The 15261-nt window shown below is 42.3% G+C and overlaps 3 protein-coding genes across 4 annotated transcripts in view; 1 reads left to right on the forward strand and 2 right to left on the reverse strand.

The window, feature by feature from the left end:
- Nucleotides 1-884, forward strand: part of pcid2 (PCI domain containing 2) — a 5518-nt gene extending 4634 nt beyond the window's left edge. The window contains exons 14-15 of the mRNA XM_062414840.1: nucleotides 1-25; nucleotides 667-884. The exon at nucleotides 1-25 is cut by the window's left edge and continues 99 nt beyond it. Coding sequence (XP_062270824.1) covers nucleotides 1-25; nucleotides 667-756 — 115 coding nt within the window. The 3' untranslated portion in view covers nucleotides 757-884. The remainder of the gene's footprint in view (nucleotides 26-666) is intronic.
- Nucleotides 885-2636: 1752 nt separating this feature from the next.
- On the reverse strand, nucleotides 2637-8394 carry prozb (protein Z, vitamin K-dependent plasma glycoprotein b). Of its 2 annotated transcripts, XM_062414826.1 has the most exons (8): nucleotides 8262-8394; nucleotides 6773-6936; nucleotides 6463-6487; nucleotides 5929-6102; nucleotides 5727-5858; nucleotides 5547-5605; nucleotides 5195-5324; nucleotides 2637-4425 (listed from the first exon to the last, which is right to left on the reverse strand). In XM_062414826.1, the coding sequence occupies exons 1-8, from the start codon at nucleotides 8341-8343 to the stop codon at nucleotides 3683-3685; spliced, it is 1509 nt and encodes a 502-aa protein (XP_062270810.1). In that variant the 5' UTR covers nucleotides 8344-8394; the 3' UTR covers nucleotides 2637-3682. The 2 variants fall into 2 exon arrangements, with proteins under 2 accessions (XP_062270810.1, XP_062270811.1); XM_062414827.1 differs by lacking the exon at nucleotides 6463-6487 and having other exon boundaries at nucleotides 6748-6936.
- Nucleotides 8395-9771: 1377 nt separating this feature from the next.
- Nucleotides 9772-15023, reverse strand: f10 (coagulation factor X). The gene is made up of 10 exons (XM_062414905.1): nucleotides 14954-15023; nucleotides 13727-13887; nucleotides 13330-13354; nucleotides 13007-13120; nucleotides 12217-12348; nucleotides 11717-12018; nucleotides 11470-11587; nucleotides 11020-11181; nucleotides 10469-10656; nucleotides 9772-10182 (listed from the first exon to the last, which is right to left on the reverse strand). The coding sequence occupies exons 1-10, from the start codon at nucleotides 15021-15023 to the stop codon at nucleotides 9772-9774; spliced, it is 1683 nt and encodes a 560-aa protein (XP_062270889.1).
- Between the last annotated feature and the right edge of the window lie 238 nt (nucleotides 15024-15261).

A 15261-nucleotide genomic window follows, 5' to 3' on the forward strand; every position in this document is an offset into this window, starting at 1 on the left:
TCTCCTGGCCAACCTCATTTATATGGTGAGCACACACATACACACACACATTACAATGCGCACAGAGACACACACACACAGAGACACACACAAAGAAATTGCAACACACACACATTACACACACACACACACATTACACACACACACACACAGAGACACACACACACAGACATTACAACACACACACACACATAAACAAACACATTACAACACATACACACACATATATATTACACACACACAGACACACATTACAACACAGACACACACACACACAGACATTACAACACACACACACACACATACACACACACACACACACATTACAACACATACACACACATATATATTACACACACATATACACACACACACACACAGACATTACAACACACACACACACATACACATTACAACACACAGACACACACACATTACAACACACACACACACACATTACAACAGACACACAGAGACACACACACAGACACACACACATTACAACACACACACACACATTACAACAGACACACAGAGACACACACACAGAACACACACATATTTTATACACACACACACACACACACACACACACACCCACACACACACACACACACACACACACACAGCATGTAGTTGACTCTCTCTTCCTCTTCTCTCCTTCAGGGTCATATTAAAGGATATATTTCCCATCAGCACCAGAAGCTCGTGGTCAGTAAGCAGAACCCGTTCCCGCCTCTGTCCTCCGTCTCTTAGACTACATTACCCACAATCCCCCTCTGACTCTTACTGGCCTTCCTGGGAACCATTTTTTGTACTTTTTAGTTAATTTTTTTTGTATTATGTGTTGTAAAAAAAAATCATTGAAATAAAACAAATGCTTGTTTGTAGAGTTTGGATCTGATTGGTTATTGATACAAGCCAGGTGGAAACGAGTGTGAGCTGTGCATTGTGGGTATTGTAGTCTTTATTTCAGGCAATGATTATGAGACAAGTTCAGTTTTTAAGTCTTTTTATTCAAAGGAAACTGAAATATTTCCTTTAGTTAATGGCAAGAATTTATATATTTTCTACAGATTTCACTTTTTCTTGCATTTCACAAATATTAAATAAATGCGAGACGGAACATTTTAATATTTTAATACAACCACGAATGATGACAGTTTTTGTCATATAGTGTTTGGATTTCTACTACTTCTAATCTTCTTCTGTTGAGTTTAAATCCAGTTTAAGATGCACAGAAATGGATTTAAAGCTCCTAAAACTTTTAACTATTTAAGACGGGAAATCAAACTTAGTAGAAAAACAACAAGCAAACATAAAAGAGTTAAATACAGTAGTGTGCAAAAGCCATAGGCCACCAGAAAATACAGGAAATATGTACACACAATTTAACATTAATTATTAAATATTATTATTAATTAAGGTTGTATTCCATGTAGGTTTAAGAGCACCAGGTTCCTGCTATTGCTCAAGTGTAAGAGGAAGTCTGGTTGTATTCTAATAAAGAGAATTAGGAATTATTATATATGGTTATTATAGCGTCTAATGGTGGCTTAAGACTTTTGCACAGTGCTGTATATGTAGGGGAGAACAGGGTTGGTTGTCACACTTTTTACTCTCCTTTGAATTCCTCAAACTGCATACTGAATAGATTCACTTTTAATGTGTAATTGAAGCCTAAAGTGTCAGGTAGGAATAGAGAAGTCTGACTCTCCTTCAGCTGATTCTGTTCTAAAGGTATGAACCGTCTAATATGTGACATCATCCCTATCGTGGGGTTGGTAGTAAGACACCATGGAGGTTGGTAGTAAGACACCATGGACGTTGGTAGTAAGTCACTATTGAGGTTGGTAGTAAGACACCATGGAGGTTGGTAGTATGACACCATAGAGGTTGGCAGTAAGACACCATGTAGGTTGGTAGTAAGACACCATGAAGGTTGGTAGTAAGACACCATGGAGGTTGGTAGTAAGACACCATGGACGTTGGTAGTAAGACACTATTGAGGTTGGTAGTAAGACACCATGAAGGTTGGTAGTAAGACACCATGGAGGTTGGTAGTAAGACACTATTGAGGTTGGTAGTAAGACACCATGAAGGTTGGTAGTAAGACACCATGGAGGTTGGTAGTAAGACACCATGGAGGTTGGTAGTAAGACATCATGGAGGTTGGTAGTAAGACACCATGGAGGTTGGTAGTAAGACACTATTGAGGTTGGTAGTAAGACACCATGGAGGTTGGTAGTAAGACACCATGGACGTTGGTAGTAAGACACTATTGAGGTTGGTAGTAAGACACCATGAAGGTTGGTAGTAAGACACCATGGAGGTTGGTAGTAAGACACTATTGAGGTTGGTAGTAAGACACCATGGAGGTTGGTAGTAAGACACTATTGAGGTTGGTAGTAAGACACCATGAAGGTTGGTAGTAAGACACCATGGAGGTTGGTAGTAAGACACCATGGAGGTTGGTAGTAAGACACCATGGAGGTTGGTAGTAAGACACTATTGAGGTTGGTAGTAAGACACCATGGAGGTTGGTAGTAAGACACCATGGAGGTTGGTAGTAAGACACCATGGAGGTTGGTAGTAAGACAACATGGAGGTTGGTAGTAAGACACTATGGAGGGTGGTTGTTTCTGTGTTATTTTAATGGAGAAAAATAAAACACATGTAGACAATCTCATTGAAATACAACAACCTAACATCTCCTGCACCAACAGAACATAAATCATTCCTATAAGTGCATTTTTTAAATCTTTATATAACAATATTGTGCAGTTTAACTCTCTCTGACTGCTCTGAACTTTACTGTTCTGGCTCTTTGTTTGTCTTCCTGATGAAATTCCTGCTCATTCTGCCCTCTTAACCTTTACATACTGTTCAAACTGTTCAAACTGTACAATCAGTATAAACAAAGCACTGTAGAGACTGTTTGACCCAAAAATCAACATTCAAACATATTGTTGAATCTTTTACATTTAATATAATTAATTGTAATAATTCAGTGTTCTTGTTTTATGGAACAAAACACAACAAACTGAAAAATAAACTCTCTGAAAGCTTCATTCAGGATTAATCACACATTTATCTGTGAGTTTGGTGTAGAGACAAATCATGAGGGTCAGAATATGAACAGTGTGTGAGGGTTAAAAGAAAGAATTAGATATATTACACCATAAATGTATAAACCAACCCCAACTGGAAGCTAACAGCCTCATGTTGTAGTTAAACTATCGCTCTCTTCATACTTTTTAATAATAATGATGTTTTATTACAAACTCGTTTTGTAAAAGAAGAGAAACATTGAAGAGTTGGATATTTAAAAACACCAAACTGTCCTCTCACTCATGACTTCTGAAGTAACATCTCAACTAAACTCTGAACCTTTCATTAGCAACATTTTTTAACAACAGCGCCCTCTAGAGACGGACATCTAATGAATGTGACAACCAACCCCGTTCTCCCCTTTAGTGAGTTTTGTGAGAAGAGTTCGGCGGTCACATGTCGGAGCGTCCTCGAACGCACCAGCAGACGAAGAAGTAATCAATAAAAGCATTTTCGGGGCAATTCAGGAAATATTTTGTCGTGTTAACAGCGGAAACAAGTGGAATGAGAGTCAGTTCGCTCTTAATTTGAAAGAGTTTTAAAGGATGGGGAGGTTTTTTTGGGGGGAGCTTCAGTGGTTTTCGGGGTACTGGTTGAATTGTGTGGTGAAGTGATTCTCGGACGCCTCCAGCCTCGCTTTGATCCACGACAGGTAGCGGGACAGTTTGGTGAACACCATGCCGTCGCCGTCGCAGCCAGCCGCCGTCGTCGACATCAGCAGACCCGTCAGGAACGCCGTCTCCTGCTCCACCGTGGCGACCGGCGTCCCCGGCAACAGCTCGCTGCACCGCCCGAACTCTGACCCCGAAGTGGCGTCTGATTCTGAGAGCGTCTGAGTTTCAGTCTTTGAACTGAGGCGGTTTTCGGTTCCATTTAAACTCCTGTGGGTTTGATTCTGGCTCTGGTTCGGCTTCCCCTGACCTCCATGTTGGCTCCTTAAAGGTTCCTCCTGGGCTTTGTTTCCACTCCCCTCGGCTCCATTTGGGCTCCTCATGCAGAACATCTTGTTGCTGAGAGGGTGCGACACGTTCAGCTGACTGCGACACTCGTCCAGCGCCATGTAGACCAGGTTCTCTTCCTTGTCCTTGTCCCGGTTCTGGTTGTGGTTCCACTCTTTGGTGACGCCCGTCCTCCCGGCAGGCGTCAGGATGTTCTCGCTGAAGTCCTTCGTGGGCAGGCAGATGTGGACGAGGTCGGAGCCGAAGGGCAGCGCGTTGACGAGCTCAAGGAGGACGAGGTCGTACTCACGGTCATCTGGATGGAACCGGTTGTGGGTGTAGAGGGCCCGGACGCCGGCGAGAATCTTCTTGTTGCCTAGGAGACGAGAGACAAGGTGGAGGTTCCTATCAGCTGACTTTTATTGGCTGGGTATCGTTTTAAACAGCACCAATCCAAGAACCCTTAACCCTCCTGTTGTCCTCGAGTCAAGGAAGGAAGGGAGGAAGAAGGAAAGGAGGAAGGAAGGGAGGAAGAAGGAAGGGAAGAAGAAGGAAGGGAATGACGGAGGAAGGGAGGAAGAAGGAAGGAAAGGAGGAAGGGAGGACGGAAAGGGAGGAAGGATGGAGGAAAGAAGGAAGGAAGGAGGGAGGGAGGAAAGAAGGACAGAGGAAAGAAGGAAGGGGGAAGGTAGGGGGGAGGAAAGAAAGAAAGAAGGAGGGAGGAAAGAAGGAAGGGAGGAAGGAAAGAAGGAAGGGGGAAGGTAGGGGGGATGAAAGAAAGAAAGAAGGGGGAGGGAGGGAGGAAGGAAGGAAGGAGGGAGGAAAGAAGGAAGGGAGGAAGGAAAGAAGGAAGGGGGAAGGTAGGGTGGAGGAAATAAAGAAAGAAGGAGGGAGGGAGGGAGGGAGGAAGGAAGGAAGAAAAGGGGATGGAGGAAGGAAAGAAGGAAGGGAGGAAGGAGAGAAGGAGGGAGGAAGAACAGATGGAAGGAAGGAAGGGAGGAAAGAAGAACTAATTAAAGGCCTGTTCTTCCACATCAAACCTAAACTGTCTAAAATGTTCTTTAACAAACGTCTAAATCAGTATAATCGGCCTCCTGTCCACAATGTCGCTGTAATGTCGTATTCTGTTGATAAAGTTTTGATACCGGCGATGACGAAGTAGCTGGAGGGTCGCAGGTCGGTTTCCTGAAGGCAGCGTCTGGCGGTCAGGACGGAGCGTCGACCGAGCACCACGCCGCCACATAACTCCGCCCCTCTGCGGTCCAGCAGGGACACCTGGAGACCGAAAACAAACACACACATGATGATGCCGAGTTTCTTATTGGTTTTAATTTACACCCACTAATGCAGGATAATGTCATCATTTCCTGGAAGTCATTTCATGGTTAATTTGAACCCTTACATTCTCCTAAGGTCAGATTTGGCCCAGTTTTACATTTCTGGGACAGAAATTTGTTAAAAGTCTGAAAGATGAAGTCTCAGCAGACTGAATCTCACCTGCCAGGGTAACGTGCTGCTGTTGAGCTTGTGAGGAAGTCTTCCACAGGGAAACTTCACTGAGGACACACAGATGTCATTATGTCACCAGTTTGAACTTTGAACCGGTTTCTGTGAATGTGTTTTGGTTTGTTTCAGTGTATTTCAGTGTATTTTGGTGTGTTTCAGTGTTTGTCAGACCTTCAGGCAGACAGCTGCGTTTGTCGCTCTGCAGTTTGAATCCCGTCATGCAGGAGCAGGTGAAGGAGTTATAGTGCACCGTGCACAGCTGGTGACAAGCTGTCGGACCTTCAGTTGGACACTCGGAGATTTCTGAAACACACAAAATATTAAAAAATACTCGCAGAACTTCTCAGAGACTGAAAACCCACTGTGGTCTCACCTGTGTTGGTGGTCATTAGAGAATCCTGTCTAACAACAGGTATCAGCTCCTCCAGTAGTCCCAGTTCACAGACTGGTCCATAGTACGGGGGCATGCAGGTGCACATGAACCCCCCCACTTTGTCGGTGCAGTTCCCCCCATGGAGGCAGGGGTTCGGCTGGCACTGGTTCCCATCTGCTCGGAGACAGTAAGACTGATTACAGTCCAATCAACTGAGTTCTCCATTAATCAATTAGCTGTTTGGTCCATAAAATGGTGAAAAACATCAATCAGTGTTTCTAAAAGTCCAATACGATGTTCTCAAATATCTCAAAGATCTTCAGTTTACTGTCAGAGAGACTAAAGAAATCAGAAAACATTTACATTTAAGAAGCTGAATCAGAGAATTAGACATTTGTTCTTGACTCAAAACAAGGAATCGATTATCCAAACAGCTCGTGATTCATTTAATAGTCGGGAACTAATAAAGTTTGTCTTTTTTTTATGTTAAACACATTTATTGGAGTTATTCAAGCTGACAGGAAGAAAACTGACCGTAATAAACCGTCCAGAAGGCGTTCTGCAGAGAAACAAACAGCAGTTAGAACCAGAAGCGACCCGCTCTACCTCCTGAGCCACAGCTGCTCTGAGGTGATGATGGTTATATAATTATCACTGAATATTATATATAATTCAATTCTAATAATGCGCCTGGATAGTGTCTGTCACTACACCCTGATGACATGAGACTCTCCAAAACCACAGAAGACATTAAACAGCAGAGTGACACCAACCATGACCAGAATCCAACACGTCAAATTTCATCTATAATCTTCTAACAGTCGTCATTATTTGAGCTTCTGACCGTCTTGCCGGTGTCTTCGAAGCACTCTCTGGCCTCCTCGTAGTTGCACAGCTCCTCGTAGCACTCCCTCTCCAGGTTCCCCTGCAGGATCTCCTCCAGCAGGAAGTTGTTGGCCCGTTTGGAGCGCAGGAAGATGCTGTGAGCAGGCGCCGTCTGCCGCAACACTGAAGACACAACGTCCCGCAAGTTTACGGTCAATATATTAAATTAATGTACAAACATTTGACTTTTATACTCCCACAAATGTAACATGCATGAGTCATAATTTTGACATCTTTTACTATTCACTGATTACTAATGCCGCTTTTCCACTACACAGTTCCAGCACGACTCGACTCGACTCGGCTCGACTCTACTCTGGTTTTTTTTGCGTTTCCACTAGGGATAGTACCTGGTACCTGGTACTTTTTTAGTACCTAATCTGGTGAGGTTCCAAGCGAGCCGAGCCGATACTAAATGTGACGTCAACAGACTGCCGGCCACTGATTGGTCAGAGAGTCACCGGAAGAGTCATGAGCCATCCCACACAAGTATCAAACCCGGCATTTATAAATACCAACAACAGTGTTACAGAGATTGGTTTCTCTTCTCTTGCTTTGTGTGAGACAGAAAGCCTCATACAGCAGCAAGTACACCATGTCGCATATAAAACGAAGTCACGGCAGTTTCGCGGTTTTCCTGGTACCAAACAGAGTCGAGCCGAGTAGTGCTAGAACTGTATAGTGGAAAAGCGCCATTATTCTCACATTTTTCATGCTATACTGATTTTCACTTTGTAAATCAAAGTCTTAATAATATTATCTTCTACGGTATAATGTAGTAAGTTGTGATTATGACATATTATATAATTATCACTGTACTTAAAAAATAAAAAATTCAGTTCTAAATATATTTTGTTATATTTATCATAATTCTCACTTAATCATAACGTTACGGCATACTAAGTCAGAATTATTGCATGCTTAGGAATTCATACTTAATCATTGTTTATTAACTAATAATTATGACGTAGTTTGTTGTGTTTATTGTATAAGATTCATAATTATGACATACTTACTAACTCATCAAGTTAACTCAGTCATAGTTGCAGAATACTAAATCAGAATTATTGCATACTTAATCATTGTTTATTAAGTAATAATTATGACATAGTTTATTGTATAAGATTCTTAATATGACATATTTACTAAATCATAACGTCAACTCAGTCATAATTACGACATACTGAGTGCGATTCAGATTAAACACCAAGCTGCAGTCGGCATGATTTTTGTAAAGCATTCAACATATTTTTGCTCCATACTTTGACATTTAATGTGGAACATTTTAAAGTTTAAGGAGACTTCTTATATCAGTCAGACACCTCGTTTGTTGGCTGTTTGGATCTGTTTGAAAAGAGATGATCAACAGGATGAAATCTATCTCCGCGTACACGTTGGCATCAGGAGTCAGAGTTAAGACTCCAGAGGTCAGAGGTCAGAGCTCTTACCTTGTCCTTCAATGAAGACCTGCAGGAAACAGACAAGGAGGACGAGGAAGACAAGAGACGCTGGACAGCGAGGCGACATCATGCTGACCGCTGTGACACTGACTGCACTGGTACACACACACACACACACACACACACACACACATATATACACACACCGGTGAGTCATAACTGATTCATTACACATCGAATGTCTCAAGAAATGTCTGGGAAATTATTCAGGACCTGACCTTAAATGTTTTTATTATGCTTATTTTAAGGATTGCTAAATAACAAATTTAGTGTTAGTGTTTGAAAAGCTTCAGCAGAAGTCTACCTGACATTTCATCTGAGATAAAACTGATACATCTGTTTCTTTACAGTTTAATTTGGCACTATTTTTATGTATATTTCTTTATCTTTAAAAAAAGATATTTAAAGTCATTTGTGGTGTCACAGTGATCAGATGTGACAGTAAGCAGGTCAGATCTGCCTCTATAAAGAGTCAGAAGAAAACAACATGTTCCTGCAGTGGACTCTGGTCTGTCCTCAAATCACAAAATCACACAAAACAAGCAGCGTCCGACCTCTGAAACTCCAGGGTTCAGTCGGTTTGTTTATTTGAGGTAAACAAGGAGGGATTTCGTCACTGGGATTAATAATTTTAAATGATAAAGGGATTTTTTCCATTTTCCAGATGAAGTCGAAGAGGACCCAAATATCTTAAAACCTACAAATGTTCCTTCTTTATGGGTCTGTTTCTGCAGTTACACAAAGTTTTCCCTGAATAAGAAATTATCTGACGTTTCTCGGAAATTCAAATTCCAATTATGTTACTTCCCAAAACATGCAGTTGAGACTCCATCCAAAGTCAAACTGTAATTTCTCTAGATTGAGAAATCATTTTCCCGCTCATCAATGTAACAGTTCAAACACACAAAAAGACAAAATGTAATGCATCACTGTTGCAGTTTTTCTTTATTTACTCCACATTCAGCTCAAAAAGCACATTTTCTAACAGTGATTGTTAAAAAACACATGAAAACAGACATTTGTTTCTTTTACATAAATTTAAAATGTGTTTGCATTGATATTTTTCATTTTTTAAGAATTCTGAACAAACAAATGTTAAATCAAACTGCTTTTTTAGCTTCACATCACCTGTTAGTTTGTGTCTTTAATGAAATTTACATTTGAGACATTTGTGGCTGTACACGGAACATTTGAACTAAGTGAATATTGGTCTGAAACACCAAGAAGAAAGCAGCTGTTTGCCAACATGTTTGGTCTTCGTAAGCTTGAAGGATTTCAGAAGTGTCCTTAAATGAGCACTGATGTTTTCAGAGTTTCTGTGACTGTTAAAAGTAAAATGTGTTGAAAGTCTCAAACATAAAATGAGTGATTACATGAGAGGCACAAAGTGTGGCTGCTCCCTGCTCTGTAGATGATACATATATATAATATTCGATTCAACTCAGCTCTGTCGACACTTCAGCAGTGACAATAAAAAGGAAATCTGCTGACGGCCTTCTTACAGGTACAGCCTCTCGATGTGGCCGAGGTGCCTCTTCTTTCTGTTTCTGGACATCAGCTTTGCGGTGCCCTCACGGATCCAGCGGATATACTTGGACACCTGGGTGTAGATGCCGTATTTACCTCTGCGTGCGCATCCTTCGCCCCAGCTCACGATGCCGGTGACGAAATAGGTGTCACCGTACCGTGTGACGTGTGGCCCGCCGCTGTCACCTTGGCAGGCGTCCTTTGCTTCTGAGTCGTAACCGGCACAGAACATACGGGCAGTAATACGTAAACTGGTGGATTCAATGCAGATGGACCGATCCACATATGGCATGGTGAGGCGCTGCAAGATGGTGGACGGCTGCCGACCCTCGCCGATACGTCCGAACCCGCTGACCAAGCCGTCTGGCTGCCGCATCAAGACCTGTGGGAGGAAGTGAGGAATTCATTGGTCAAACATGCAGTAAAGGAGTAGTCTGTAGGATTTAATAGCAAGCAAGTAAGAGAATCTACAGTGGTCGTGAAACTATAGAGTTCTGGGCTACTGTAGAAAAATGGTGGTGCAACATGGCTCATTCTACAATAATGAAAACATGAATCTTATTGTCAGGTGATTATACACTTACTTAAACATACCTATGAATATTAGATTGCCTTAAATCTTACACACTGGCCCTTTAAGTTGGTTTTAAAGTGGTTTAAAAAATTACCTTTTCAGCAAAGTCTTGCTCAGGTAAGCAGGCCGGCACGATGTACCTGCTGAACTTGATGGGCTTGGTCAGTTTGATGAGTGCGATGTCATTGTGGTAGGTGTCGGGCCGATATTTATTGTGAGCGATGATAGTTTCGACTTGGCGGACAACTTCAGTACCATCATCCACCAGTACGTCAAACTCACCTGAACACAGAAATAATAAATATATCAGTGGGACAAATTTGTAATAACTACTATGAAGAAAAAACAAAATGTGCTGATAATAAATTAGTTTTGGTGTCTTTTCACATAGGTAATGCCGATCAAAGTACAGAACAAACAAACAAAGCAGATGTTCAGCATAATGTTGGGTACATTCCCTGATGGAGTTCAAGTTCCTGACCACTAGTTCGATTATTTGGTCCGCACCAGGCAGTAAAATTGTTACTATGTAGCATACAGGCTACGGTGTGGTCCGCGTTCACACCTGCAAACAAATCAAGATTGGTCCGATTGACGTTCCCTCATCTTCCGGTAGGTCGGCAGTTGGGGCGGAGTCAAGCGGACCGACACCACCTCTTTTTGGAGGTCTCGGTCCGCTTGATTCAGTGCGCACCTGAGTGCGATTGATGCTTTCACACCAACGAAAACGAACCGAACTAAGAGCTTTTGGTCTGAATGGACCGTTTAGTGCGCACCACCTCCTGTTGGTGTGAATGCGCCCTAAAACTGTAACACAATATAAAAAAGTCACAAAACATTAAGGTAAAACTTTCAAAACTATAAAAAATTGAACATTTTGAAGATAGATAGATAGATAGATAGATAGATAGATAGATAGATAGATCTTTATTGTCACTGTTAAAACACAATGAAAGCTACAATGAAGACATAAAAATGTGCAAATACACAATAACATTTATACAAAACACATTAAACATGTAAAAAATAACATGAAATACAACAAAACAGAAACAAACACATTATCACTTTATTACAACCATATTCTTTACCTACCGAGTGTAATATAGATGTAGCGTGACTGGTTCATACAGTGGGCGGCTGTCAGGATGATATACTCATTGAGGATGGTTCCTCCGCAGAACCCTCGGTGGTCCTCGTTCAGGAGGAGAGCCTGCGAGGACGAGACAGGACCAAAACAATGAAGATTACAAAGCAAAGCAAAGTGGACACCTTTTGGTCAGCAACAGACTCCCAGGTTGCTGTGTAGGTTTGCTAAAATGTGAGTAAAATGCAATTCTACCTGCCATGGACATTCTCCTGGTGGACAGTCCTCTCCACCAACGATGCGGGTCAAACTCGACATCTGAGGACTGATAATACTCTCGGCCACGTAGTTCTTTGGGAGTGGGTCGCTGCTTCTGTTCTCAAAAACTGGGGGATCTGCGATATGGCCATCATCTGGCACATGCGTCTCATCTGTGACGTTGGGATTGGAGTCCATGTAGTTCAATCCAGTAAAGTTCCCCTGCGTCACGTTAGGCCGTTCGTACCTGAAAACGGTCCGGGTGCTTCCGGTGAAGATGGCACCACATTTGAATTCATCTGCAAGAATTTGTACACCAGAAATATTAATCACTGAAAGAGCCATGTTCTTTGTTTGAGTTTATTCTGATTGTAGAGCAATGCGATTAGATTCTGATTCCCAAAAGTCTGACATATGGTGTTTGAGTTAAAACTGTACAGATGCAACATGACATTCAACTTCCTCCAAATAAACGTGTATTGTAGAATCTTTCTCACCTTTGGAGTCGCAGGACTTGTCATCTCCTAACAGGTAATATCCATCAGCGCAGGAACACCTAACGTTTCCTTGTTCCACACGGCAGAAGTGTTGGCAGCCACCATTTAAGTTCTCACAGAGTTCAGGAATAGCTGCAAAGATATCGGAAACACTGTCAAGAAAGGCCAGGGTTGTTTCAAACAAAGGATATACTGTAAGTAAGGATTGTGGTCATGGTTGAAAGAAACAAATGATTGTTTGCTTCCTTCTTTGTTGACCTATCCCTATCCATCCCAACAGTCCCTTTTCTGAAGGCACCCATAATACCCTTTGTGTCATGTTCCAGGCTTCACCTTAAAAAATAAGCTTTGGGTAATAACTGAAAGAATGGGATCACAGATACAAGCAGCTGAAGTTAGTTTCCTTCACAGGGTGACTTTCTCACCCCTCAAACATGAGGAAATCACTGCTTCTTCATACTGACAGAAGTCAGCTGAGGTAGTTCGGGCATTTGATCAGGATACCTTCCTGTGGAGGTACTCAAGGTATGTCCAACTGGGAAGAAACCTTGAGGCCGAACCCAGAACATACTTTGAGGGGATCATATATCTCATCTAGACTGGGAACACCTCATGATCCTGTGGGTAGAGTTAGCTAACAAGGAAGGAAATTTGGGCTACCTCCCGACCCCAATGAGAATCGATAGATTGTGTCACTTTAAGAATGTTTATAAGTGATGAGGACATTTAAGTTTTTGCTAAAAGACACCAAACTTGAACCTGACTGTCTGGAGTGAGTTTGGTTCTGTACCGATTTCACAGTTGTAGCCCTGGTACGCAGTCTGGCAGAAGCAGGTGTACCTGCCGACCCCGTCTTTGCAAACTCCTCCATGAGCGCAGGGCATCGATTGACATGCGTCACCATCTGCAGAACACACAGAGCAGGTTCAGGCAGGGGAGTCTTGATAAAATGTCACTTCAATGATGCTTAAATTCTGCTAAAACATCTGGTGAAATAGGTGGTATGATTTCAGCTCTTGCTTCTTAAAAGTGCGCTCCATATATCATCCCCCAAAACCCACATTGCCTTGTTTAAACCCAAATGTTGAATTTTAATTTAAGAGAAGGCCTTACCAACATATATGGCCCAGAATTCATCCTGCAAAGAATATAAAGAGGAGATTAAAACAAGATAACATCTGAGCAGTGACAGAAGATTTTTTACGAAGGGTATGGTACAAACTAAAACTTGAACCTGAAGGGCAATGTCTTTATCAATGTCTCCTTTTAAATAGTTCCTATAGAGTTAGCCATCTGGAAAATATTCACTCAACAGTTTTATCTTGTTCATTAACAAAAGAGGCATTAATTAGTGGCCAGGTTAGGTTAAGACGCACAATCTTTTCCTGTGATTCCGGGTAAGACGACTAACAAGAGGCTTTCTCAAAATTATGTGGGTGTTTTTTTTGGACTTGCTGTAATGGGTTTTGTTTGAGTGTATGTTGGTGTGAAAGGTACAGGAGGTGAATACAGTTTTCTCAGCGTTTTCGAAGATCTCGCGCGCCTCCTCCCAGTCGCAGGTCTCCTCTCTGCACTCCCTCTCCATATTGCCTTGTTTGACCTCCTCTAAAAAGCTGTTGGCTCGTCTCCGCCGGCTCAGCATCTGACTGGCCGAGTTGCCGTCCATGAAGACTGGTGAAAGAACAAAGTACTGGTGTTCAACCATCATTTACTGCCACTTACATTTTCATATCAACAACGTTACTTTTGCTTCATTAATGAAGCAAATTTGTGTAACTGCTAGCCACACTAGCTTCACGATTGATTGATCGTTCCATCCAGGCTGAAATATCACAAGACCTTTTGGATGGATTTACAGGAAATTTGGTTTTTTATGATCCCCACAGGATGAATAACAACTTTGATCCCCTGACTTTTTATCTAGTGCCATCTTTTGACATTCAACTAGCTTCAACTGTTCTTTTTAGTACATGCAAACACCCTTATTTAATAATACCTGCTAAATCAACTTCCAGAAACATCCTAAACACCCTTAAAGTGTGTCCCCAAATCCTGACTAGGTACGAAAAAGGTTTTTAGATGTTGGTGTGTTCCCTTCTCACACTAAACACGGCAGACGTTTGATGTTAATGTCAGATGAGGAGCTGCTCACGACCGCAGACAATTAAAGTAAAACATTTGGTGGTGAGACGAAACAAAAAAGAACATTTTGTCTTTGTGTGAAATTGAAAAAATGAACAGTCTGATCGATGTGTAACTTCACGTATTTTGCATCAGTTCCTTTTTTCGTAAAACGTGGTGCTAATTGCGAAAACTGTAAACTATGACAGGAAGTTTGCAGCCGATAGTTGTTGATGTGACGTAGGTGGAAGTGGGTGACATGTTGAAGAAACATCTGTGTGTATAAAGTTCTTATATTGCAACTTTCTCACTAACTCTGAGACAACTTCAACGTTAAGACAAACTTTTCTGGCTCGAAAACAGAAATAAAAGACCAATCACAGCCCAGTAAGGGGTTTGTTTGTTTGTCCAATCAGGTGTCAATCGTCAGAAACCTGTCAGTGATGTCATCAGGTGGAGAGTCTCACACACACACAACATGCTAAACACACAAAAACAGGATGAGGTCAAGTGTCACCACCCCTTCCCCTCTCTGCTTTAACTTCATTTTCTTCCTCCTATCCTACGTTCCTCATCGTCACTCACTCACTCATGGGGGGAGGGGGGGGGGACGTACCTTGAACGGCGGCAGTGGCCAGGTGGAGCAGCAGCAGGAGGCCGAGGGGCAGCCGGTGAAACCAAAACATGGCCCTTGGATGGTGAGCTTGACTGGAAAAGATCTGAGTGTGCTGAGTGGAGGTAATGGAGTCTGAGAGTGGAGAGAGAGAGAGAGAGAGAGAGAGAAAGGGAGGGAGAGAGGAGGGGAGGCGGGGAGGAGAGGAGGGCAATGACCTGAGAGAGAGAAAGAGGAGGAGGAGGAGGAGGTAGTGTAAACTGCACTGATCAGAGGGGGCCGGGCTTCCTGCTGGAATATTTGAGATAAAA

This window comes from Scomber scombrus, chromosome 24 (genome assembly GCF_963691925.1).
Source record: "Scomber scombrus chromosome 24, fScoSco1.1, whole genome shotgun sequence".
Lineage (NCBI taxonomy): Eukaryota > Metazoa > Chordata > Actinopteri > Scombriformes > Scombridae > Scomber > Scomber scombrus.

Bases quoted from the DNA above. Each gene is read 5' to 3' on its own strand.
- prozb (XM_062414826.1), bottom strand. From the start codon at position 8,343: ATGATGTCGCCTCGCTGTCCAGCGTCTCTTGTCTTCCTCGTCCTCCTT. The intron at 5,606-5,726 runs GTCTGACAAACA...GTGTGTCCTCAG, and splicing joins ACGCAGCTGTCTGCCTGAAG to TGAAGTTTCCCTGTGGAAGA. The intron at 4,426-5,194 runs GTATCAAAACTT...CTCGTCTCCTAG, and splicing joins CAGCTACTTCGTCATCGCCG to GCAACAAGAAGATTCTCGCC.
- f10 (XM_062414905.1), bottom strand. From the start codon at position 15,023: ATGTTTTGGTTTCACCGGCTGCCCCTCGGCCTCCTGCTGCTGCTCCAC. The intron at 13,355-13,726 runs GTATTCACCTCC...TATTCTTTGCAG, and splicing joins TCGAAAACGCTGAGAAAACT to GATGAATTCTGGGCCATATA. The intron at 11,182-11,469 runs GTAGGTAAAGAA...ATTGTGTTACAG, and splicing joins CTACATCTATATTACACTCG to TTTTAGGGCGCATTCACACC.